This window comes from Protopterus annectens, chromosome 2.part1 (assembly GCF_019279795.1).
Source record: "Protopterus annectens isolate FY-2018-M chromosome 2.part1, PAN1.0, whole genome shotgun sequence".
Lineage (NCBI taxonomy): Eukaryota > Metazoa > Chordata > Ceratodontiformes > Protopteridae > Protopterus > Protopterus annectens.
This window is the reverse complement of record NC_056729.1, coordinates 1,594,663,932-1,594,682,835: the sequence shown is the minus strand read 5'-3', so window position 1 is coordinate 1,594,682,835 and position 18,904 is coordinate 1,594,663,932. Positions and strand designations below refer to the sequence as shown.

General features: G+C 36.6%; 1 protein-coding gene across 1 annotated transcript in view; it reads right to left on the bottom strand.

Annotated features, from left to right (window-relative positions):
- TNFRSF1B (TNF receptor superfamily member 1B) overlaps positions 1–18,904 on the bottom strand; it is a 447,025-nt gene that overhangs the window by 61,673 nt on the left and 366,448 nt on the right. Inside the window, exons 6-7 of the mRNA XM_044063042.1 lie at positions 4,261–4,502; positions 1,009–1,083 (exon numbers count right to left, since the gene is read on the bottom strand). Coding sequence (XP_043918977.1) covers positions 1,009–1,083; positions 4,261–4,502 — 317 coding nt within the window. The remainder of the gene's footprint in view (positions 1–1,008; positions 1,084–4,260; positions 4,503–18,904) is intronic.

Here is an 18,904-nt window from a genome sequence, read left to right as displayed (position 1 = left end):
GCAGAAAATGTTGTGTTTTGCAACCTTGAGAGTCTTACTCTTTTGAGTACAGACCTTTCAAGGTTGTAGACCCATCAAAAAGAGTAGGGGAAGTTTACAAGTGGCCTGACTAAATTTCCCCTAGTAGTTTAAATACCACCTAGGGTCTCCCTGAAAAGGGGATTAAGCTGATCAACAAAAGTTAAAATAAATACAAATAAAAAATTGCTATATATATATATATATATATATATATATATATATATATATATATATATATATATATATATATATATATATATATATTACATATCTATATACATATATGTATGTGTGTGTGTGTGTATTTAGATATATATATATATATAATATATATATATATATATATGTATATATATATATATATATATATATATATATGTATGTATGTATTATGTGTGTGAGAGAGTGTGTGTGTGTGTGTGTGTGTGTGTGTGTGTGTGTGTGTGTGTGTGTGTGTGTGTGTGTGAAGGGAGTGCCTTTACCAACACAATACAAATCTGGGAGCAGTAGTGATAAAAAAGGGCAATTCAGAGATATGTTAATGTGCTGCTAAGGAAGTATTCCTCATTGCTGTCTCTTAATTGCATTTTTAATTATCACATAAAATGACCTGCCTGTGGTAGTCCATTTACATCAGTGTTATGATTTTTATTAAGAATCTGAGCCACAGCATTATGGGACTCTGTTCACTACAAAATGTTAAAAGTGTAATAATCATTGTGAAGATCAGATCTATGGATATATCACTTTTGCAATGTTGTGTGCATATAACAAATGACTTCAAAACCATTTAAATATATCATATTAAATATAAAGATATTTTTGTAAAGAAGTAGTTTGGAAATCTGGTGAAGGCATAATCCATTTAGTTAAGATGAAAGTATATTTATAAAATCAATGTTACAATAAACATTCTGCTGTGCAAGACTGAACCCAGGACAGAATATGCGGCACGTGCAATACCGGTCCAGGGACTGAGAGACTTACTGCTCTTGTTCTGCTTGTAGACGATGAAAAGTATAAATGCTGTAATGATTATTACAAATGCTCCACCAAGAATTCCTGAAAGGAATAAAAATAAATATAATTATAACTTCTATCTTTGCTAACTTACATAAACGACATTGTTGCAAAATATTCATTCACTTTATTTTAACCAGATATGCACATTGAGAGCAAGTCATCAGCTGAAATACATAAAAAAGTAAAATACACATGGTAGTACGTCTGTCTGGAACTGCATCACATAAGGCAAAACAAGTGTGATGTTTAGTATGCATTTATGTCTGTTTAGGTTCAGTGAAGTTAGCATTTATTAGATATTCAAAATGCATAATTAAAATAGAAACAGCTGATAAAATCGGTTATACTTCTCTCTGAGTATTTATTTTGTCCTCCCCTTATTCTCAGATATATTACCAAAATCACCTTATTTTTGCCCTTAATATTATTTAACTTCTTTGTGGCTCTGGTCATGGTTGAAAAGTGTCTGAGAAGGACTAATTTACATACACAATAAATAGAAAATATAAAATTTAAGCTGGATATTTGTATCACTAATCCCAAAATATTATTTACAAAAGTGAATGATGAAATGACTTGAGTGGGCATATCACTATATTTCTCTCTCAAACTCATAAAGATATACATTTTTAATTAAAATGAGGTTTTACTACATTTTAGTGAGACATTCCCCTCCAAGTGTCTTTTATGTGATTTTCTTCTGTCATGGTTCATTGAAATTATACAGACTTGTATGGAGGGAGCCTGTGAATGCATTATAGAGTTTCCTTTTTTATTTTCCCCACAGTAGTGCAATTGTGGAATTGGTGTACATATTTATCTATCTATCTATCTATCTATCTATCTATCTATCTATCTATCTATCTATCTATCTATCTATCTATCTATCTATGTCTGTCTATCTGTCTGTGCCTGTCTGTCTGTCTATCTGTCTGTCTGTCTATCTGTCTTTCTATCTTTCCATTTATCTGTTTTGAGGCACTGTCTTTCTTCTTCATCTCCACCTCTTTCCTCCTCTTTCTTGAGGAGCTAGAGCCCTGAGTATTAGTAATTCCTTGAACTTCTGTGCTTTCTCTCCAGTTAACTTCCAGGTCTTTAGTTTAGTCTCTGTTGACCTTAGTACCTTCTCTGACCACTTCTTGCAGCTGATTGTGGCAACCACTGGGTTATGCTGCGGGCCAGCTGTTTCACTGGGGATGACTTTGCAATCAATGATTCTACCCCAGTGCTCTTTCTTTAGTAAGAGGACATCTACCTGAGTTGCATTTTGACCACTCCTGTGTATGCTCTTTTAACTCTGTCTCTGTCTCTCACTCTCTCTCTTGCTGAATTATGTGTTGGCCACCATCAAGACATTTGCTGGACAAAAGTTTACAATTGTCTATATATATATATATATATATATATATAATATTGTAGATATGTATGTGTATAGTCGAGTGTGGGGAATGAATCCACCACATGGGGGGGGGGGGGTATAGCAGCATTATTCACTGCGAAAAAAGAAATAAAAGAAATGTTTTGACTTTTAATGGATTTTCAGGTTCATTTAAATATTTCTCATAAAATCTGTAACATTCATAAAAATACTAACGTGAGCCAGTGGGCATTAAGGCACAAACGTGCACTACCTGGGAAAGATTAATTGAGTCGTAGGTGTCTCTTGACTAGCACACGATGGAGGCATGGCATTGCATTTATCTTACTGTGCTCTTTAATGGGAGAATTAGCTGATAGAGATAAAGAGAGAGGAAGAGAAAGAGATAGAGAGCAGAGAGAGTAATAGAAGCAGAGGGATACCAACAAGCAGAATTAGATCATTTAATACTCCAAGTTACTGTAAATGATCTCACTTTACATCAGGTGCTACAATCTCTGCCATGAAGTTTAATAAGAAATGCATACGGGATGTTAATGTCATTCAATGTCATTTTTATTCTAAAAGCTTAAGAACTAAGCACAGTATAGAAACAAAAGACATATAAATTAATATTCAACACATTAAATAATTAATATGGTCAAAATTAAGTAGCCCAACTCCACTGTGCGGAGAATAACGTAAGCCCTGACTGTGACCTAAACAAACTTAGTTTCATAAGTGATGTGTATTAGCTAGCAGCCAGGCTGGGGAGGATCAGTGTAGGAAGCCAACCCCAGATCACCATCTGAAACGGCAAGGAGGAAGTCTGGCTCACTCATTTGGTGACACCTACTGGGGAGTATGTGTATTGTCACAGCTATAGGGGCTTATGTGGTTCCATGTTACACTAGCAATGTAATGCACTGATAGGGGTTTGGGTTGAGTAGTTGCACACATACACACTTTGCAAGCAATAAACTGTTGAGAAAAAAAATTAAGTTCATCATCCTTCAGATGAGACATAAAACTGAGGTCCCATCAGCTTGAGTTGGTGGTAGCTCAAGTGGAAATAAAAGATCTATTAGCAGCTATCAAAAACAGACAGGGTTCTTTATGTAACACATTATCTACATATTTTACATTTTGAAGGTTGGGCATCGAGCTGGCACCTCGGCACCCGTAAAAAAATCTACTGCCAATCATTAGCGGACCGGAGTTCCGCTGTGGCGACCCCTAACCGGGAAAAGCCAAAAGAAGAAGAACAACAACATCTACTATCTAATACAATCCCATATATCTTAATTATTTCACCTAACTCTTTTATCCACAGCCAAAAACATATCTTTGTCAAAATTTCATACAATAACCATTTACCATTAAATTTCATTTCGTTCAGCCTCTCATTCCATATTACCCATGAAACATAAAACAGCTTTTTATCAGTCTCTTTCACCTCTTTTTGTTGTTTGTTTCCATAGTACCTGTGTTCCAACATATTCATATTTATATCTTCAAAACTTTTAAAGTCTTTCAATATCTTATTTTTGCATACTTTTTTCATAATTTCTTCACCCTTGAACATTCAAAAAAACATTTTATTTTTGATTGCATTTTTTATATTTCTATTTTTATTTATTTATTTGCAGTGCATCATGATATGTAAACTAAGCACTGAAATTTACTCCACAAAAACATTGCTGTCTTCTCTGCAGGGCCAAGAATATAATAAATTACAGACTATTAATTCAGTAAAGAACATAGGATATTTATCAAAGAAAGCCCATTGTATGATTATATATTTGTCTAATAATTTATTTTTAAGTATGCCATACCCAGCATATATATTTTTAACTTACCAGCAACCAGAGGAATGTCATTTCCATTCACATAAGTAAGTAGTACAGGAGAAGAAGTCCATTGGATGACAGGGATTAAGGTGTTGTTGTCTGCCTTGGTGGCTGCCTCTATGATTTTGCTGTTTGTATTTAAGGTAAAAGTAGAAGTAGGATTCAATGGTGGCTTACTTGCAATCCCATCACAAACTGTGTCACTGACATCTGTTCCTATTCTTAATACTCGTAGTCCCAAAGCCTCACAACTGAAAAAGAGGAGAAACAAGAAAATGTAATTATTATTTGTTCATTTAAAAATTTAACTACTTTTTCCATGCAATTTGTTCAGAAAGCAAACTATTTCATCTAATGTTGAAATGACTATGAGGGGTTTTCTGTAGATGAGGCAGCATTTATCCATGAAAATCAGTTTGTATGCATAAGAAAGAAATATTTGTACATAGGTGGCATATTCAGTTAGCCATTGTCATTGTTCCTTCTGTTATAAATATCACAGGGCATATGAGAACTTGTACAACATCGGCCCTGTGAGCACCCCCCTATGCTCTACTGATCTCTGTTTTTCCCTGCTCTTATGAACCCTCTCATTTGTTCCTTCTATCTCTGCAAACCTTTACCCTTACCCACTTTCTGTACCTTCCATGTCTTCCCTTCAGTGTCCAGATTTCCTGCACTTTTTACATTTTCCTTTCCTTATTCCTAATGTTTACTCACATTTTTTATGTCTATTTTATCCTTCCCCATTCCATTTTAAACATTTTTCAAATCGTTGTTTATACTTCTTTAGTTCTATGCTTCATTCCCCCGCATCAGGCTCACTACAGTTCATTATATTTCTGAATGCTACAATAGTATTTTCCCCAGATCTTCTAATCTCTTCTGCTTCACTTCTTTTCAGTTCTTAGTTATGCAATGGTTTCTTAACAAATCAATATTTTGCCCATTCTACTAGGAATGGTGTCATCTATTCCTCCTTTGTTTTCTTCTCTGTCATCTCTGTCCTTCTGTCCCAAATGTACCTTCCTTTAAGTTTTCAATTTTCCACTAAATCCCTTATTACACTGTTCTATGACTTATTTGCAAGTTGCATTTGTCCATTTAAACTCCGTAAACATGTGTACTAAGCCGACATCCTGTTATCCACATCTCCAGTGTTTAGGGCTATCTTTTCTTTTCTTTTCAGCTCACATCCAAGGCTACCTATAAAGAAGCTTCCTTTCCTGATTCTGAGTAGGACAAAGTATATTAAGCAAAACATGCATTTGCAGTCCAGCTTCCCATGCTTTTTCCTCCTTTACTTAATTTTTCTTTTCAATCTTACTTTCCACATTTATCTCATTTACTTTTGCTCTTTCTACCATTTCTTCAGAAGTGTTTCCCTCATCACTACTGTTTTTGCTCACCCATTTACCCACTGCTATATCCCCATTAAACTACTTTTCTCCATGTTATTATCATCCTTCTTATGTCTTCACAGTGTGTCACTTTTAGTGAAAGCATATCAACCAGACCTTTGTTTCTGGAACACTTTCTCTACCCTCATCTTTTTATTCAAACCTCTCTCCCTTCAGTGGCCTGATTAATTTTTCTCCGGGTGTCCAAAGTAACTTCTCAGACATCCTTCTCACTTATGCTTCAGCTTTTATTCAAAACCGCATCATTCCAGCTTCTTTCAAATGTTCATCTTATTTTCTATATTCTTTCTATAGGCACCTTCTTATTAGACTCTGGCAAATATGTTTCCACTGTTCTTCTGAACCCTTTTGATGATCACTCAGCTTTCAGTGTTCATGTAGAGAAGATCCCTGTTTATCCTCCCTTTCACTCACTGGTTTGTCTAGCTTCTCTGCTTTTGCTGTCTCTCTCTTTTTACATTGGTGCACTTCACACCTTCTGTATCCCTTCCATGCTCCTGCCCTTCTATTTCCTCTGATGTATCTCATAAGGTATTCACACTGTGATCCCCATCATCGACTTTATTAAATGTATTTATGCTATCACTATCTCCCATTTCACTTCCCATTGCTTTAATGCCTTTTCTATATTCTGCTTTATCATTTCCTCATATTCCATGTACAATATTCCAGACATTTGTAAAATTTAGTATTTTGCAACCATTACTCCGTCTATCACCTGAATTCTTTCTTTCCCCATTCACACCAAATCTCACCATATAGGTATTATTTCCAATACATTCCAGACCTGATTATTTTATTTTATTTCATTTGAATTTGTTCACCAGGATAGTTCTACACTTGCAATGGACAGATTTCAAGCATAGCATGGGTGAATACAGTTACAACAGAACAACAGCTAACAACAACTGAAAGAATAATTACACACATTAGCATGATTCTTTCTGAAATTACTAAAAGTCTTTCAATACCATTCATATTTCCCTCACAAAGGTATAGACTAACAAAATGATCAGAAAACATTTAATTCCCAACTATATGTCTCAAGCTTCCCAATCTCTCTCTTTTATCAGTTGTATTGTACATCCATAATTGATAACATTCTTCAGAATGTGTGGTATCCCTGCCTTTTTCACCTTTAAAAACTTTATTCCTCTTGGCTGTTTTGCATTTACTCTGACATTAGTCTCCATTTTGTGGAAGGGTATATGCTGAGATCATTAAGACTGCAACTGTGATCCTAAAAACAGTGAGCCTCAAAGTACAGGAATGTAAATACACACTAAGACCAAGGTTGTAACAACTCTTTGTCTGAGGAAGAGCAATCTTGGAGTTAGCAAATGTTAAGTGGCAGGAATGGGTGTTGGCAGCACAGGGATTTGAATTAATCCTGCAGAGAATGACATAATAGATACAGTGTATCTCTTTGCTAATTATGCTTTATTTTTTGGTGTGTGACTAGACAGTAATAGCAGATAATGCCAATACACTAAACAAGTTCTGGCAGCAGCGGATGTTTTTTATCTCTTCTCCATTGTTGTGTGACAACAGAGTAGGTGCATATATAAGTTTTGGGGATATGGGAGGGCTGAATGGGAAGGAGATAAACAGGAACTGAGTCTGGTGCTTTGTGTTGGAACGTTTTTAATTCAATAAAGTGAGTCTACTTTTAATTAAATATGTGGACTGTTGTTTCGTAGGTTCATAGGTTCATAGGTAGGTACTAGGCTATCTGCCCGAGGGCATTTATAAGCCTAGCCAAAATGTGTCGTCTTTCGCCACCCCATTGATTAATTAACTAATCCTCTGACAAGCAGAGCCAATGAAGTGATCCCAGGGGTGTATTTTCTGTTACCCATCCACTCGTCAAGGTTTCTCTTGAAGAGTGTTAGTGAGGGGCTCTGCCTGATGTAATTTGGAATTTTGTTCCAAAGCATGGGGAGTCTCTGTGACCAAAATCTATCCCTCCAGCATATTCTATTTATTGTTGTGGCGAGGTTTAGCTCACTAGAGCACGTGTCTCGCAGTGACTTAGATTTTTTTAGGTGGAGCATGTCCATCAATTCTGAGTTGGACATGGCTTTGTAAGTGAGGCAGAGATCACCTCTGAGTAAGCGATATGCCACTGAGTACAGCTGGAATTTTTTCAGTCGGGCTGCATAGGACATATGTTTGAGACCAGTAATCCTCTTGGTGAGGTACTTTTGCGGTCTTTCCAGCTGTTGGAAGTGTCTTGTGAGGTACATCCCAAATGGGGCATTGTACTCTATGATGGATCTAATGAGTGACGAGTAGAGGGGCACTATAACCTCTTAATTTCTAGATGCAAACCCTTTAGTAATTAGATGGGCCACATAGAAGGATTTCCTAACTACTTTGGCAATATGATTGTCAAAGTTGAGATTACCATCTACCTGGGTCCCCAGATCTCTTATTACCTCTTCTATACTGAGGGGGCTGCCACCTATGTGGTAATTCGTGGGTGTTTTGTTTTTCCCAAATGGGATGACTATGCATTTTTTGGCATTTAGCTTGAGGCCATGACTTTGACACCAGGTGTCCATCTCAGTAAGGCCCTTTTGGAGGATGTCTGTGTCATCCAGAGAGTCAATTATAGCACCCAGTTTGCAGTTATCAGTGAACTTGGTTAGCCATAGTCCTCCTGTGTTTGCCTGTACTTCTGAGAAGTATATGCTGAACAGTAGGGGTCCCAGGACCAAGCCTTGTGGGACACCTCTTGTGACTGGTTTAGAGTTGGACCTGGAACCCGCTATTCTTACCGTGTGAGTTCTGTCTGTAAGCCAGTTGTCAACCCATCTCGTGAAGTAGGGGTTTATGTTCAGGCTGGTGAGTTGTTCTGTAATATCTGAGTGGGGAATGGTGTCAAAAGCCTTGGCGAGGTCAAGGTAGGCTGTGTGAGCCACCTTTCCCTCGTCTATGGCTTTGGTGACTGTCTCTAAGAAGTCAACCAGGTTTAGTAGGCGTGATCTGCCCTTAACAAAGCCGAACTGGGTCGGGTCAAGTGTTTGGAGGTTCCCAATGTCTTTGTTAATGAGTTCCATGATGATGCACTCCATAGCCTTGCAGACCAGGCTAGTCAGGCTTATGTGGCGATAGTTAACAGGGTCAGTTGTGCCCCCTCCTTTGTGGAGAGGAATAACCATTGCTGTGCGCCATTCTATGGGCACGTAGAATGTGGAGAGGCTGAAGTTGAACAGCGTGTTTAGGTCAGGGGTTAGTTCATTCTGTTTCATTGTTTGAATCGAAGTTTTTTTTTTCTGGGGATCATGGTGTCCAAGTTTGAAGTCTGGAATTCAGTCATGTGGGGTGAGTTAATAACTAGAATGTTAGAAATAAGTACTAGTGACTCAATTACAGAGCTTTGGGGTGCACCAAGTTGAACAGTGTTAGAGGGTGGAGGTTTATCTTTAATGAACAATCTAACTGCCTAAGATTATTCAATAAGGTAGCTTATGAACACTTTTAGAAATAAGCACATGGGGATGAAGCTGAAAATTTTAGATATGATTAGTTTATAGCTGACAATATCAAAGGTCTTGTAAAAAAATAATCCCTACAGTCTCTTTCCCAAATAATTCTTTCTACTGCCTAGTTTATCTCTGTTTTTGATAATGAAGACAAAGGGTAAAAATCATACAAAAATATGTAAAAAAATCAAGAACAAACAAAGACCCCAGATAAACCAGAGGTTTTACTATGACACACCATAAACCTCCTTTGAAGGAGACCCATGAAAATATAGATAGATAGATAGATAGATAGATAGATAGATAGATAGATAGATAGATAGATAGATAGATAGACAGATAGATAGATTTATACAGATACAGATGCAAATGACCCCTTCAGGATATTCAGGTGTTCCAACTCTAAATATTCTGAATGCCCACTGACATTTTATTTTTTTAAAGTTTTTAATTATGCATTCAAGCATTTAAAGTCAAACCCCACTAGCTTTAGGCATGAATTGTTTCATGCCTAAGCTAGGCATGAAACAGTTCATGCCTAAAGCTAGTGGGGTTTAGGCATGAATTGTTTCTTGCTTTTTAAGGGCTCATCAGTACAGCCTAAGGGATTGGCTTGGATATTTTCTGAGAAATTTCAGCCTTGCTTAGTTGTCCAAGATTTTATACCCTCAGCGTTGATTTAAATAACAGTGTAACCTGGATCAAGTCACTTATACAGATAATGCTCTGTAGATTGAGTCAGAAAAAGATCCATGTGGATCACTGCTGTATCCTTGTTAATAAAAATCAAATTATCCAGCTATTATTTATTCCTTCTTCTTTGGAATCATCAAGACCCACATAGTACCTCTTCTCAACCTTATATGATACTCACGTCTTGCTCTTCCTTCTTTCCTGTCATCATTACTCTGTGCATCTCCATATCCTATCCTCCACTCTATCATTTTTCTTTGACATCTTCCTCCTCCTCCTCCTCTACCTCTGTACTACACCATTATTATTCCCTTTCCTTCCATGTTCTCATGCTGTCTCCCTGTCCCCAAAATACTCATTCCACTTCTTTTCTTGCCTTTCACTAATAATTCCACTTCTACCCTGTGCTATTTAGCCTCCTTAGTGTATCCTTCTTAGCCTAGACTATACACATCTATTGTCATACTTACATTTTTTATGGGAGTCATACAACCTTTTCCCTATTTCCTTTTACCACTGTCTGTCTTTCATAGGTTCATAGGTTCGTACTAGGCTATCTGTCCTAGGGCATTTATAAGCCTTTCCTTCCTTCACCTCCTAAATTGCTTGGTTAGCTTATCTCCCCAGTTTAAACATTTCATATCTGTCTTTTGATCGCAGGCATGTATCAATGACATAAGATTTTATTCATCTAAAGATAAACACAGGGCCTGCTTATGGTACCCATGGATCTCTAACAGTTTTTAATGTAAATATTCATTTACTGTGATACAACAGATTGCTAACATACTAGTGTGTACAGCAACATTATATATTTAAACAAAAGTAAAGCAGTCCATGCTAATATCTCATAACTGGAAGATGCCACATAGTGTATGTAACACAAATGATAGAAGAGGATAGGATAAATGGTCCACTTAGAACAATAAGTAAATTCCAACTCCCCATAAAAAAGTGAACCAAAACAATGGTTGAGTAAAGATTATCTCACAGACTTTAACCAAAATAAGATAAAATACAGGTACCTAAGTGTTTTCACAGCAAGTGTTAAATAAAGTAACATGTACATACTGTATATACATATTTTTATACATACATATATATATATATATATATATATATATATATATATATGTATTAGAATAAGGATATGTATATTTTAAATGTTTGAGGAATTATTTATTGTTTGTTCTTAGTTACATATCATAAGCACTTATTGGTTGGTTACTAACTGAAGATGCTTTTAATGTGTATCATGTTTCTTTAAATGTGAGCATGGCTAGGTTTTTAACATAAGAATTAGTCTAGTCATTAGCTTAGGTATGTGATTGGCTTAACTGTGATTTTAGCCCTTATAAGAACCTGTATTTTATGTTGGAGTTTAACGTCTGAGGAAGCAGTATTATAAAAACTGTAAAATTGCTGTTGTATCTGTAATTTATCTTATTTTGATTAAAGTCTATGAGATAATCTGAATTTGACAGTTGTTTTGGTGCACTTTTTATTTGGAGTTGGACCACATATTACATATCGTATTCAGAATACATAGATCTATGCTATCTTTCTTCTCTTTCCAACCTGTTCTTTCTAATCCCTTTTAACTTGCATTCCATTTCCCCTTACCATCTGCTCTACTGACCAGTGTTTTCAAATTTGTTTTAAAGTTATGCTCCTCTTTACTCCCTCTCTCCTGCCTCTCAGTGATTAATTTTTCAATTGGCCCTTTGTAATATTTTAGCTTCTCTCCAATCTTCTTTACTCCATATTTTACCCTAAATTCTACATTTTTGTAAACTTCTGTCAAGATGTTATTCTATGTTTTATTCTGTCCCCTTCTCTTTTTTACCCACTTCTCCTAAACTAGCTGTTTTTCTCCCCCATTTCCTCCTCCTGTTTTATTCTCCCCTTTTATTTGTCCAATATTAATTGCATCTTTATTTCATATGCTAATGTGTTGCTCACATGCATTTTTCCTATCCGTGTTTTTCTCCCTCATTTGACCCACATTTGTTTTATACATTAACCTTGCACTAGTCAGTTTCTGGTTGTATCGCCTTCTGCCTAATTCAGATTTGTCCCCTAACAGTCCCTGTTTTCACCTCTAATCCTCCTCTCCACCTGCTTGAAATATCTTTCTTCACTTCATTCCCCACATCTCCCATATGATCTGTCACGAGCCTGCTTTTTACAAACAGATTCCATTTTTATTTTCCTTACTTTAGACTCATTCAAAAAGCATAACAGGTAAATCAGGTCTTGGTAAATCAAGTAGCAGGTTCTGTCTCAGTTATGGTAGCCTGGCAATGTCTGCAATAAAGGAAATAAGAGAATATTTCTTAGCAATTACTTTTCAGAACAAATGGCTAAATAATTTTTAGAATTATTTGAAGTCATGCTTGTTTGAAGGCATGCTTATTGATTTATTTATACCATTTGTTTACCATCAAAATCTGACTCAGCAAAAAGCCTGTCTCTTTCAGGGCTCAGGCTATCTAATTTCACTGGAGTACTGGGGGGGATGCTGCAGTAAAACAAGACAAAAATACATAATAATAATAACAAGCACAATATACAGAAAAGCTCCAGTAAAACATGACAGGCACTATATACAGAAATATATAATGGCACAATGGAAATACAGTTATATTGGTTATATATGAAGAATGAATAATAAGGTTTATAATATAATATATAGCAAAACACATAGGTAAAATTAACTTGTCATACATAGTGGTATTATCTAGGGTAGATGAAGAGGAAAATCTAATGTGATAGCCTTTCAGAAAAGGTAGGGGGAAAAAACTGAGTCATATCAAAGCTTTTAGTAATGGAGCAAGAGAAGACTCGAATAATACAAGAGGGGAGAGAAGAACAAGTAAGAGCTGAAAATGGAATAGTAATACTATTATTTGGAAATTGTTGAAAATTTAATCTAAAGCACTTACCAAGATGAGAGACGAATTGCTCGTACCATCTTCATCTGGAATGGAGTTTTAAATGTGGTAATCCTGTGGAAACACTTTGAAGACTAACTTCTTGTTTGAGTTATTTGGAACCATTGAAGAATGTGGTAAAGACATGTATGTGCAAATCTGATGAACTGAGACATTTCCAGTGGGCTGGACTAAAGTAATGGCTACTTACTTGTGTTGAACTTTCTCAGTATGAAAATAATTTCTGTTTTTCATTGTATTAATATTCAAAGGAGATAGTGATTTCACTCTTTTGATGGAGAAGAGGTATCCATGTTACTGGTGTAATTAAGATTTACTTGAATATTTCCTTTGGTTTAGCTGTTATCACAAAGGACAATAAGCTGCATCCTGTAGTCTAGAGTTTGGTTACCTCGGTTTCCATTTGCCTTCTGTGTGTCTATGAGCAAGTAACCTATCAATGCTCCCAGGTCTAACCTGAAAAGAACACTTTTGCCCCGTGAAATTGCCATAGTAACAAATAAATAAATACAATTTAATTTAAATGAGTTTAATAAAAGGGGTTCTCTTAAGGACATGTTTGATGTCTATAATGGTACCACTGTTATATGCTTTGCATACAGGATCACCGCTTTTTACATTACAGAATATCTATCACAGGTATCTGTGAAACAATCTGTTTAATTTCATACTGAGTTAATTTAATTGTCTGTTGGATAGTTTTGGTAAGTATTTTGTAATGCTGAAAGGACAGGCTCACTCAAGTGAGAATATAATGTCACTCCAGATGGTAAGTTTAATGTTTTGAAGGCAACTGATAAGACAGGTACCCAACATTTGAATTAACTCATAGTAAAACTACAAAGTAGTGTATATAAGCTTATTTACACACCTGTCCTAGAAGTTTGTCTGCTAAATGGTATGACCTGCACTTATATATTAAATTCCCAACTTGATAAGTTTACTATAAATGTCTATTTTGGGGATGCATGATGCAATATTCTACTCTGGTGAACACCAAAAATGCAAAGGACATTTTCTTTCACTGCATGTTTTCTATTGCTGCTATTTATTCTGGCCAGAAACAACTGTTTATTTTAAATCTTGTGACCCAGGATATATCAGCCAACAGTGTCTGAATGTATTTCCCTATTGTAGTGTGCATTATAGTCAACGTAAGACAAGGTGAGTTTTCATACTTGAAGTGCATTAGTCATGTTTTGAAGTATATCTTGGCATCTGCCATGGCCCAAATAAATTTAGTACATCCTTTAGTGACAACACAAAAAAAATACTGTGAATTATGTCCATACACTTTAATGGATGTATTTCCACACATGCATGATAGTGAGCCCATTGAAGTTTATAGACACACTTCCTGCTTCCCCCACATTGACGTTACTAGGATAAAGTTTATCTTTTATCCTTGCTGTCATCCTAGTTGGAATGGGCTTTTTAAAAGTTTTATTTAAGGAAAGCTTTGGCCAAAAACATTAGCCGTGAATAGAATAGTTGTTCAGAATTTTGCACACCACATGTCATGGCAGAAAGGTAAGCAGTCAGATATGAGCAGTGCACTTTAAGCACTACTTTTAAAAGATGTTTTACAGCTTCTCCGTGTGTTTTCTGTCCACAGAATCTCAGAAATCACATGCCTGCTTGTGTGAGAATGAAACAAGTGATTAACCAAGATGGCTGTTTATTGTTTTGGAGATTTTCTCTATTCTTTAATGTTGGGTTGCCATGGAATTTATTTATTTGTGGGGGCAAGGATGCATGAGGGTGTTGCTTCCTGCAAAATGTGCTAATTTAAGCTAGACTGTTACTGTATAGGTGACAGACAGCTTTTGTGACTATAGCGGTGAGCACTTATAATAGGAGAGATCAAGTTATGCTCTCCCACATTTTATTTTATTTATTTTATTTTACTTTACATTTGTTAACCGAGTAAGTGAACTGGTGAGGAAGGACCTGGGCTACATAAAACAAAAAAAAAAAAAAAAAAAACGAAACCAGCCAGTAGAAAAGCTGACATTATTTACAAAATAATAAACAGAAATAAAGCTTTCGGGGTGACCCTTTTTCAGTATTTAAAATTCTCATTAAAACAAGCATTTTTTATATACTCAGTAAAATTAACACCTGACAGAGCCAACCTATAATAACAATGCGTTAATTAAGTAATTTATTACAGCATCACCAAAACATTCCCTAAAACTTATGCTTTAAAACTATCAATTCAATGAATAAAAGCATAGAAATGCAAAATTCAACATTCCCTTATTTATATCCTTTTTGTTTGGCAACCAATATTGGCTTAATCGTTATCATACTATTGTATGTATATATATATATATATATATATATATATATATATATATATATATATATACACATACACACATATACGTTATTATTATTATTATTATTATTAAATTATTTAATTAATGCATTGTTATTATAGGTTGGCTGTGTCAGGTGTTAATTTTACTGAGTGTATAAAAAATGGTTGTTTTAATGAGAATTTTAAATACAGAAGAAGAGTCATCCCGAAAGCTTTATTTCTGTTTATTATTTTGTTAATAAACTGAGCGTTTCTACTGGTCGGTTTCATTTTATTTATGGTTTGTACGTTCCTGTGGATTAAACTGTAGCAGATTCATGTTTTGAACGTGCTACATGAAAATAACACAGGAAATATGACAGACTTCTGAGAAATTAACCACACTATCTGACATACAATAAACATAACAGGAAGAGAATAACAGTAAGGAAAAAAACAGAATACAAGGAACTATCTATCCAAGGAAGTCTACTGTAGTATCACATAGAAGTGTTTGTTAAAACTAGTTTGCATTTTTAGTAATTTTTACCATATGCCTGCTGTCCATCAAGCCCCCCCCCCCCCCCAATCAGGCCTACACTGAGTGATGGGAGTTATCGGACTTTCAGCCATGAGATACTTTGTGCTTTTGCTGGATCCCAATAAAAAAAAGATTGCTCTGTATTTGTTGGCTTAACTCCACCCCTGCTGATAACATAAGTACTTATTTCACCATAAGGGCCATTTATGCCCCCTACTCTGTGTATATGTGTTCTCCCATATGAACTGACAGGATTTACAACCACTGTTTTTGGTTGCCTGACAGGATTTACAACCACTGTTTTGGTTGCCTGACAGGATGTACAACCACTGTTTTGGTTGCCTGACAGGATTTACAACCACTGTTTTGGTTGCCTGACAGGATTTACAACCACTGTTTTGGTTGCCTGACAGGATTTACAACCACTGTTTTGGTTGCCTGACAGGATTTACAACCACTGTTTTGGTTGCCTGACAGGATGTACAACCACTGTTTTGGTTGCCTGACAGGATTTACAACCACTGTTTTGGTTGCCTGACAGGATTTACAACCACTGTTTTGGTTGCCTGACAGGATTTACAACCACTGTTTTGGTTGCCTGACAGGATTTACAACCACTGTTTTGGTTGCCTGACAGGATGTACAACCACTGTTTTGGTTGCCTGACAGGATTTACAACCACTGTTTTGGTTGCCTGACAGGATGTACAACCACTGTTTTGGTTGCCATGACCGTGCCTTCCCAGCTTTGGCTCCCTGCAGTGTGATGGGCCTCCTCTGTTCAACCAAGGCCCTGTCATCAGAATAGTGGCATGAGTCCAGCAAGAACCCCTCTCCCACTCTATGGGTACACCCATCTTTCCTGGCTAAAATTCAGATGCAGATAACATTTTTCATATTAATATGAATATGCAGCAGTCATATTTATGATCATTATACTTAGCTGTCTAATTATGAAGCAAAAGTGCAAGTACTAAGGCAACCAAAGGTCTGTAACAGCAAAAATACAAAGTCAAACAAAGAAAAACTCCACAGACCACCAGGCCAGATGCAGAAGTCTTTAATACAAACATTAGTGCTTTTAGGATAAATGTCTAATGAAGGGTTTTATCCTGAAAGTGCTAACATTTGTATTAAAGACTGCCTCTATCCTGGTGGTCTGTGGAATTTTTCTTCATTTGAGCTGTCTAATTATGAGTTATTTGTAAGACCGGATTGCTCATTAATAAAGTTTTTAACCTATGTTGAAGTGATGCATATAATAGTAATAAATCAAAAATAATAATTGGTGAAGCCCAGTGATTGCTGTCTTGTCTGAAGTATGTGATCAAGATGGGATCCATTAAACCAGAAATAAAAACAGGGATTCCTTAAACTGCCTGACAGTTAAGACAGAAGATTAAGGCCCTAAGCTGTTAACAAGCTTTTTCCTGTAGTCTCGGGGACAGAGTTTGATTCTCCCATCTGAATTTACTAACTGAATAGCTCTGAGCAAATCAGTTATTCGGGTAGAAAAAGGGGCATCTGTCTTTAGTGGTTTACTTGATAAAAAAAGACTGGAATTTAAAAGGAAACAGAATTAAATAAATAAATAAATAACAAATCCACAGGTGGTGTGACTAATAAGGCTCCAAGTCCCAATATAAAATACATTTATTCAACGAATATAAAAAGATATGGTTGTTGCCCAACTGCCAGGCTAGTTGCCCAACACAATGCGTCTGAAATTCTCCAGGTGCAACTAACACTAAGTAAGACTGCAATCCAAATTGTAGCTTGCTACAGATCCCCCACCATACCCCAAGATTCTCACTACACCTTTCTAAACATACTGGAAATTATTAAGATAGAACCAAACACCCTAATACTGGGTGATTTTAACTACGCTGCCATTAACTGAGAAAATTACTCATGTACCAACACCTTTGCCCAACGGTTCTTGGAATTCATAAATTCCAACACCCTGGATCAAGTAATCCATAGTCCCACCAGGGGCTCCAATATCCTAGACCTGGTCATTACCAACAGGAGAAATCGATGCTCCACACCTATGGTCACCCCCTCATTAGTCAGGTCTGACCATAAGCTAATCACCCTTAGCATCCACATCCCACCCCCACCCCTCAGTAAGGAAACCTCCATAAAAAACTTCTCCAAAGCCAAATTCATGCTACTCAAGTCAGAAGTGACAAACTTTTTGACACCCATACAGATGGGAACTGAAAGTTCGACTGCTGAATCCTACGCCAAGGCACTGTACAAGCACATTCACTCATACATGAATCGTGCCATCCCAGATAGAACCAAGATGCTCTCATCCAAAAAAAGGAAGACAATCTGGTGGTCCCCTGCCATAAACAAACTTTACAACAAATGGAAGAAACTGTTTCAGAAAAGAGGAAAACCCCAGGATGCAAAAAACTCCCTTACCAGCCTCAGTAAGAAACTGAGATCCCCCATAAAATCCTCCAAAGCTAGTTACGAAAAAAAAAATTGCCAAAGATTCCAAAGACAACCACAAGGCATTCTATAACTATGTCAAGAATCTAAATGGCAATGCTCAGATCTGCTCTGAGCTAAAACAGAATGGCATTAATTATACTGATCCCAAGGATATTGCCAATATCCTGGCAGATCGATTCAGTGCCAACTTCACCCCCTCTCACCCCCTAAATGGCCCATCTCAATACCAGAAGATTACCAAATTCAGTAATAACGGCCACACAGGTAAAAAATGCACTCTCCAAAGCTAAGAATACAGCATCCATGGGACCAGATGACATCCTGGGCCATGTACTACATGAACTACAATATGAGCTGGCACCTCACCTAAGTGTCATGTTTAATCATAGCCTCACCTCAGGTTTTGTGCCCACTGAGTGGCGCAGAGCTACAGTTATCCCACTCCACAAGGGGGATCCACCTTGGATCCCGGAAACTACCATCTCATCAGTCTGACAAGCCTTATCTGCAAGGCCAAGGAGTGTATTATCATGGAACTTATAAACAAAGACATTGGCAACCTTCAAACACTGGACCCCATCCAGTTTGGGTTCGTGAAGGGCCAATCTTGTCTCCTGAACCTGATTGACTTCTTCGAATCAGTCTCCAGAGACATGGACAATGGTAAGGTGGTTCATACAGCCTATCTAGACCTTGCCAAGGCCTTTGACACCATCCCTCACTCTGGAATCATAGATAAACTTACTAAGTTGGGCAATAATCCCTACGTCACCCAATGGGTTGCTAACTGGC